Source organism: Sinocyclocheilus grahami, unplaced genomic scaffold (assembly GCF_001515645.1).
Source record: "Sinocyclocheilus grahami isolate Dianchi unplaced genomic scaffold, SAMN03320097.WGS_v1.1 scaffold8.1, whole genome shotgun sequence".
NCBI lineage: Eukaryota > Metazoa > Chordata > Actinopteri > Cypriniformes > Cyprinidae > Sinocyclocheilus > Sinocyclocheilus grahami.
This window is the reverse complement of record NW_015505187.1, coordinates 2,687,339-2,696,001: the sequence shown is the minus strand read 5'-3', so window position 1 is coordinate 2,696,001 and position 8,663 is coordinate 2,687,339. Positions and strand designations below refer to the sequence as shown.

The 8,663-nt window shown below is 40.6% G+C and overlaps 1 protein-coding gene across 1 annotated transcript in view; it reads right to left on the bottom strand.

The window, feature by feature from the left end:
• Positions 1–898: 898 nt before the first annotated feature.
• cacna1c (calcium channel, voltage-dependent, L type, alpha 1C subunit) overlaps positions 899–8,663 on the bottom strand; it is a 154,949-nt gene continuing 147,184 nt past the window's right edge. The window contains exons 44-48 of the mRNA XM_016279433.1: positions 7,195–7,311; positions 6,289–6,410; positions 6,092–6,189; positions 5,667–6,011; positions 899–3,782 (exon numbers count right to left, since the gene is read on the bottom strand). Of these exons, the coding sequence (XP_016134919.1) occupies positions 3,432–3,782; positions 5,667–6,011; positions 6,092–6,189; positions 6,289–6,410; positions 7,195–7,311 (1,033 nt within the window). The 3' untranslated portion in view covers positions 899–3,431. The remainder of the gene's footprint in view (positions 3,783–5,666; positions 6,012–6,091; positions 6,190–6,288; positions 6,411–7,194; positions 7,312–8,663) is intronic.

Sequence of the window (8,663 nt, the reverse complement as noted above, 5' to 3'; positions counted from 1 at the left end):
CTAATAAATCTTCAGTCAAATATTTGGTACATTTCCCCAAGGCCTGAGCAGACAGCTCTGTGTTCATTCATTAGCAGTTTCATTCAACACAGGCTCTGCTTTTGTGTCATGAAAGCTCGTGGCTTTTCCACACTGTTCTATCATGTGCAGGTGCTCAGAGGGGAACGTGATGTGTTGATCTGAATAAAGCAGCTGTGAAAAAGCCCTCGGATTCAAAATCACACGATTAATCTCATTACACTCCTCCCTCAGCAAAAACACCCAACCATCCTGCTTAAAAACAGGCCGTACGAGCGGAGTTTCGAAAGGAGCTACTGCGGTGAATATGAACGATATACTCTATATTTCTCTATCATTTAATTTCTATCTATACGTAGTCACTACATACATTCTCAAACACGGTTGTGTGTAGCCATTTTAACCCTGACATTCAGCAGATATAGATGAGTTTATATTGTCTTCTCACGTGTTAATTCTTTTCTATAAGTCTATAAAAATATACAATCATTGGCTAATGAAGGGAGAGGAGGACTCCGTCTGTTAGCTCGATTCTTTAGACTTCATGCAAACGAGAACAAAAAATTCAAGCTTAGCATCCAAATCCATTATTTCCAACCTAAATCTCCTCGCCGAACGCAGATTGTCCATGAGATTTGAGAAATGAAAGGGGATTTCTAATGTTTCCGCTTGCAGCCTCAAATAATAGCAAGAATTAATGTGCATGACCAACTGTTCACCGGCGCACGGGTGCCGTAATAAAACGCCTTCACTGTGATGTCTGCAGAAGAAAGGACAAGGAGGGTGAGCGAATGAAAAGATAAAGGGGGAAAAAGCGAGAGTGAAAGAGAGCTGCTCTTGCGTATCATGCACCTTTCAGCTGAGCACAAGATATGCAAAATCATTTTCACACCAACGAGACGCTTCTCTCCTCCGTCTGTATTTACACCTTCGCTCCTCGTCATCAGTGATTCCTCAATGTTTCAAAATGAAAACAACAAAAAAATAATTACTCAAAACGCTTGGCACACCAAAAGAATCCTCATGCAGAGATCATTGAAACCAACAGAAGAAAAACATCGAACCAAACTGACCCGCACAAGATTATTTCAAAATACTCAATACTCAAATGCACCCGATTTCAAGTATGACAGGTTTCTTCAATTTAAAGTTCTGTAACTTAATACACAACAGTGAATATATATCTCTCTGTATCTTAGATTTTTGTACAGCTGTAGTTCTGAAGGAAACTGTTGTACAGTCAGTTATTGCATTGTTTTTGCATATCTTGTGGTATGCAAGCACATACGCATGCACTCACGCACTCATCCTGCATATACTAACACGAACACCACACAAACACGCTCGCACTCTGCATATGCTAAACACGGAGAAACTCGCACACGTACACAACCAAGGCCTCGAAATATGCCTGGGGCAGCCTCACAATGACACATTGTGTGTGTAGGAGATATGAGGGTGTGGTGGCGGCTTTGGGACAGAGCAGGTGGGTTCTGGCTACATTTGTCACGTTTTTTCACAAGCTTTGCATCGTCCTCAGAGCAGAGACCTTCTGTAAACATTCAGGAACTCAATCAATCAATCAATCAATCAAAAAAAAAAATGGCACAGGACTGGAGACTGAGATCGAACGCGATGTTCGAGGCCTGGAACCAAACGCCAGGACGCTCTATAGAAAGTGAAGCGTCAGCTAGACAAAAATAGTCAATTATCTGTTCATACATGGAAAGAGAAATTCGTATCGTCTGAAGTAGTGTGCAAAACGGTGACAGAACTTCTAACCCGGTCTAGTGTGGCACAAACAGAGAGACGCCTGGAAGTGGATTGGTCAGGTTTCTCATGTGTTTAGGGGTCGCACTCCATCCCGTCGACACATTACCAACACAATGCTAACGCTTCAACACCTTATTTGCATAATAGATCGATAAGTAGTTCTCTGTGTCTGCCGAACTGCATGGAAACGGTGTTAAACGCAGCAGAAAAATATCCTTAACAATAATAATAATAATAATAATGATAATATCAATAACATTGTATGATGATGACACTGCTGATGTTGGTACTTTCATAATGATGGTCATATATTTAGCCCTGTGTGAACTACATTAGAGTTTTTTTTTAATGATGCGCTACCCAGACATCCCTGAATACTCCACCCTTCCTCTCCTCAAAGTGCACCTTTACTGACCTTCCGAAGATCTGCTGTTCCCTGTGTCGAGCAGGTGGGATCGTGACAGAATCGCAGCTGTCGGCTGAATGTTTCTGGAGATCAGCAGTGAAGAAACGTCAGTAGTTTCAGAGCAAACGTGAGTCCGACCCAACAGCAGCCATGAGAGCTGTCAGTGCTACCTGCGCCCAGGTGAGTGACACTGCTCATTTACAGCTTGTGAGCTACCAATAAACACTGTGAGAGAGACCGAACCCCCGGCGGAACACGCTTCACCTCTGACAGGAATAAATAAATAAATAATTGTTTTTGTGTGTCTGTAAGAGGCATTAGATTCACAACACTGCATCTGGCATAAACATCTTAAACGCCTTCAATAATAATAATAATAATTTAAGAAAAAAAACAGCATCCATCTGTGTGCAAACAACATTATAAACACTAAATGCTGGAAAATAAAAAGAAAATAAAACCTGAAGCAGATCTGGAATAAAAGGCCACTGATGCAATGACCCGTACCTTGCACAGCGAGCAGTTACCTGAAAGCCGTAACGGTACACAAGAAAGAGAGCAATTCAGAGAGTTCAGTCTTCCGCTGATAAAAGGAAAAGCTATGTGCAGGCTTAACTAGAGAAATTAAATAAAATAAAAAACAGCAAAAATCATCAACTGAACATAAAAGAAAGCCGTAAAGGAGAAGTATGATGTGAGGGCGCTTGCAGACGACACTTCTGAAGAACGGATGGATGGATGGAAAGGAAAGAGAGAGCCGCTCCAATGTGTCCCTCTGAACATCTCTCGAACCCGTGACGGCCCCCGGGCAGCAAATTCCCAACACGGCCCTCAAGATCCACCTGCTCGGCACCGAGCGTCCACGCGCGATGCTGCGGCTTTCGAGTCCTGCCGCCACACACAGGTCAGCGCAAACTCCCACTGCTTGAGCAACAACAGCGCATCTTTTCCCTTCATTCCTTGCTCGGTCAGGGTTTCGTTTCCTTACTGCAATCAAGGTTGTGAGAACTGTGAGGCACTTTAGAAACACACACAAACATGTACACACGCCTACTCGCTCGTGCTCTCGCAAACACGGACAAACTAAAAACCAACTTGGTCTCAGCTAAGCAGAATGGCCTTATACCCCTATGGTAGGTACACGCAACAGACAGGTCAGACTGCAGGACAGCAGTGTCCTCAGAGAGAGCTGGGCTAAGACACAGGAAGTCCTCCGTTGCTGCTGCTGTTCCCCCTACAAACTGGTCACGCACTCCATGTCCCCGTCCTCCATCAGAGTGCTGTTCTGCTGCCCCTCCCCCTCGGAGCACTCTAGCTCCGCCCCCAGCAGCTCGTCGGAGCCCGTGGTGGTCGAGAGGCCCAGCGCGTGGCTGCAACGGGACTCCTGCGAGCCAGTGTCTCTGCACTGCATGAAGGGTAGCAGGTTTCCGTTGGCATTGGGCGGTGCGTTGGCGTTGAGAATGTTGTCGGCAGCGTTCTCCATCTCCTCCATGGTCATGTCGCAGGCATCCGCTAGTTCCTGCTTCGCTACCTGGATGAAGGAAGGATCCTGTGCATAGCAACCCAAACCCTCGGATATCAACACCTGGGCAAAGAAAGAACGAGAACATTTCAACGCTTTATACTCTTAAAACTAAAGGTTCCTTGAGGTTGTTTTTGCAGTGATCCCATAGAAGAACCATTTCTGCAGTGAAAAGTTCTTAAAAGAACCATTCTTTACTTAGTGTAAGGAACATTTTGATTAAAAAAAATTTTTTTTTTGTCAATAGAAGCTTTTGTACGATGGAAAGGTTACGAGTATGCTAAAGATTCTTCCTAAAACCATCAATGCCAATAAAGAACTCTTGTTTTTTGTGTAGTGTAGGTAAATATGGTATATAAATTTTTTTTACTAAACACATAAATATGCAAATAAACACTTAAAGGGATTCTGTCATTAATTACTCACCCTCATGTCGTTCCAAACCCTTAAGACCTTCGTTCATCTTCAGAACACAAATTAACATAGTTTTAATTAATCCGAAAGCTTTCTGACCCTGCATAGACAGCAACACAACTGAAGATTTCAAGGCCCAGAAAGTTAGTAAGAACATCATTAAAATAGTCCATGTGGCATCAGTGGTTCTACCTTAATATTTTGAAGCTACAAGAATACTTTTTGTGCGCAAAGAAAACAAAAATAACGACTTTATTCAACAATTTCTTCTGTTCCGCGCATGTTCACGACAGTACCACGACAAGGCGCAGATAGTGGTGGGCAGAGCAAGGCTTTGTGAAACACTGAAACAGTCGAAACAAATGTGCTGAGGCTTCGAAACAATTCGACACCCGTCTCTCATTTTCAAGTATTGCTCTGATACAGCATTAACAACAAATCAGTTAAGCGAAATGACAAATTATAACGTATATGTTGTGCTCGTTATTCCACCAAGTGAGTTGGGGGAGTGCTTAGTGTGCTCGACTGGCATGTTGTCAGAGCCTGTCACCTTAGGTTCAAATCCAGGGTGAAGCATGTACTGTATATAACTATAATAACTATTTAAAAGTTGTGTTTTTATTGTTCTGTTCTTGTAATGTGTTGTAACATATCTCTGACAACTGAATGAACTCTCTGTGAATAAATGTTACTTTAGTCATGAAAGAATTAACATTAATAAAAGACATCAAGCCACAACTTCTACCATTTTTTACATATAAAGATTTTTATTTTAAAATATTCATTGTTCTGCTGCATTAACTCCACTTTTATACTTTGTGGGAGTTAGGTTGAGACAGATGTGCGATTGTGTGGTTTGTTCTCGACCCTGTCGATCAAACGCATATTCGGGTCTCGAAACACTTGTGAAACGCCCGGATGCTTTGATTCACCTTAGTCACGTGACATGGGTGTTTCGAATCACACTTCGGAGCAGTGTATCGAAACATCTGCGCTTCGGGATCTCGACACTGCGTCGAAATGTCAGCTTCGCGTCAGCCATCACTAGGCGCAGCGCATCTGGGTTCTACGTCAGAACACCGGGTCCTGCATAAGCAGCACCACACGCATGTGTCGTGGTACTCTTGTGAATGGCAGTGGAGACTGACATGGAATAAGTTATTTTTGTTTTCTTTGCGCACAAAAAGTATTCTTGTAGCTTCATAACATTACAGTTGAACCTCTGATGTCACATGGACTATTAACGATATCCTTACTAACTTTCTGGGCCTTGAACGTGGTAGTTGCATCATGTCTATGGAGGGTCAGAAGGCTCTCAGATTGAACGAAGGTCTTACGGGTTTGGAACTACATGAGGGTGAGTAAATAATTACATTTTTGGGTGACCTATCCCTTTAAATATGTATTTTTGGATGTTTTCTATCCACAAGTCTGAAGATGACAAGTTTTGCAATCAAAATAGCCCTAAATCTAAAAAATGATCTGTGCAATGGTTTTGCCTGTAGTGTCTTGCTTTAAGAAAATGCAGCTTACGGCCTCCACGAGGCTGCCGGCGCTCCCGTGTGACAGGGATGTGGAGTCTCTGCGTGTGACCGGAGGAACCGTGAGGGATACGGGTCGCTGCGTCCTCTGCACACTCCTGCTGTGGTTGCCGTTACTGTCACTGTACCACGAGCTGCAGTTCACAGACGGCATGCTGCTGTTGAGTTTCTCATAAGATCCGCTGCCCTCCAGCCGCAGAGACGGAACGGGCTGGTAGCACGGCCCTCCCCCGCCGCGGCCGCTGGGACTCGCAGGAGGTGTGGAGCACAGACGCGTGAACAACGTCGGAGAATGACTCCGTCTCAGCAAGGGACTCAAACCTGCCACAGCCAAAGCCTTTGAAAACACAAGATGAATAAGTGAAAATACAAACTTTGTCAAGCAAAGTGTGGGTGTGGGTGCGTGCATAAGCTCACCTGATGATGCACTAGGTGCAGTGGTAGTGCAGTTTTCTGAGAAACATCAGGTCTGTTATGTTTTCTCAAACACTCTAAGTGAAAGGAAGACCGTCGACCTGTATTGAAAAGTAAATATGCACTTGACTTCAGTATCACATTTGAAGCAAAACTAATGACTGTACTGACTTGTATTGTGAATGTGTGCGAGTATGTACCCAGTGCAGTGGGGCAGAGAAATGCCCGTCTTCGTGGAGACTGCCACGGCCTCCTCTCTTCCCCTACTTCTGCCTCCACCATTGGAGCCAATTGCTTGCTCTCTTCATCCTGAAATTCCAGCCTGCACCCCGCACACATACATTCAAAATATTGAAATATTACTCTTTCTAGGAGCCTGAATCTCACAATACTGTCAAGTCGGGTGTCAAAATATATCCCCCAAAAAGAATAAGAAATTACATTTTGCAAATGTTTAAAAGATTTTCATTTTTGAAAGAAGTCTCTTATGCTCATCAAGGCTGCATTTATTTGATCAAAAAATACAGTAAACAGGAATATGGTCAAATATTATTACCATTTAAATTAGCACTTTTCTATTTGAATATATTGTCAAATGTAATTTATTTCTGTAATGCAAAGCGGAATTTTCAGCAGCCATTACTCCAGTCTTCAGTGTCACATGATCAATGTTGAAAACATTGCATGGCTAAATATTTATAAATATTTTTTGATAAAGAGAAAGTAATTTATTTATTTTTTTTAAATAAAAATATTTTGTAACATAAATGTATACTATAATGTTTATTGTCACTTTTGATTAATTTAATGCATCCTTTCTGAATAAAAGTATTTCAAAAAATCTTTCTGACCCCTTTTTTTTAATTGAAATTGACTGAATTTATATATAATGAATTCATATCAAATGAATTCTGTTTTTAGGACCATTATGACCACAGCACTACATTACAGCTGTTTGAAAGGCACTATTAATATGAGGGGGTCAGATTTGGCAACTTCTACGAAAGAAAATTAGCTAAGCATTAAACTGTATCTCCCACATTCCTGTGGCTTAATGTTGTATTAAATGTTCTGATATGAATTAAAACAGATGAATGCAGTATTACATGTCCATTGAGAGCATGGTCTGATCTCTCTCATCTAGAAATGTTTCATCGTACGTCTCATCTGTAGATGCTTCCTCTCGCCGTATTATAGGGAGATGACTGTCACTGGAATCAGAGCTTCACAAAACACACAGGTGAACCATAAACATATTTAGCATCTGAAAGGCTTCAGAAAGTGAGGAAAGCTCACCTATACAGATAACAGCGGTTACTCTCTCCTCAAGCTCTCATAAGGCTATTATAATGTGAACACAAACAACTACAGCAGCTTAAGGTTTGATGATGTCTAACAAACCTTACAGCACAGTTTTAACTGGTTGTGTCACATTACAGAAGCACTGCTATTATTTTTGCATAGAAACCTTATGATATTAGATTTAAGAGGAGAAAAAGTTTGTAAAGGGGCACTTCATAAAGACTGGAGCTCCACTAACAGAAATAAGTGCATATCCCGCTCGCAGGATTGTGCTGCATCTGTTTGGACAAAAAAAGTAGTATGTCCAGTTTAATAGCTGCAGAGCTGCTTGTGAAATTGATGCTTCTGTATTTTGGTCTAAATAAAGAGCCCCTCCAGTACAGCCTGGAAATGAGCACCAGGATGAGCTTCAAAACAAACAATTCCGTGGCCTAGCAGAGCGGTTCTCAACTGGTGTGTCACAAAGAAAAAAAATTGCAACTAACCATATAAACTTGCTTAGTAATGATGAACAAGCTACCAGTTCATATTACAAAATAAATAGGCTTATCTTATTTTGTTGACGTTAAAGAGGCTGCAGTCAATCCAATTCTGTCAGCAGCGTTCTTTTAGTATTACTTACTACCATGTTAGTTAATATTTTCAGTTATCTATTTATAATTTCAGTTATCATTTTAAGTTTTAGTAATTGTCTTTTTCCCAGTTTTTTTTTAAATCTACAGTATTTTGCTACAAATTAATCTGTCAGCAGTGTTATTTTAGTATTTATATACTATTATAGTATTTATTAATACTCTGAATTAGCTTTTTATATTTATATAGTTTGCATTTTAATTTAAGTTGTTGTAACTGTATGTGCTTTTGTCATTTTTACTAGCTTTTTATGTTTTTTTTCTTCCAAAATACAATATTTTGTTACAAATAATCAGTTATTTTGTATTATTTACATATTACTATTTATATACGTTTTCATTTTTATTTAGTTAAATGTAAGCTTTAGTCATTTTTTGTGTGTATATATACAGTGGGTACGGAAAGTATTCAGACCCCCTTAAAATTTTCACTCTTTGTTATATTGCAGCCATTTGCTTAAATCATTTAAGTTCATTTTTTTTCCTCATTAATGTACACACAGCACCCCATATTGACAGAAAAATACAGAATTGTTGACATTTTTGCAGATTTATTAAAAAAGAAAAACTGAAATATCACATGGTCCTAAGTATTCAGTCCCTTTGCTCAGTATTGCTCAGTTGCTGTGACACTCATATAT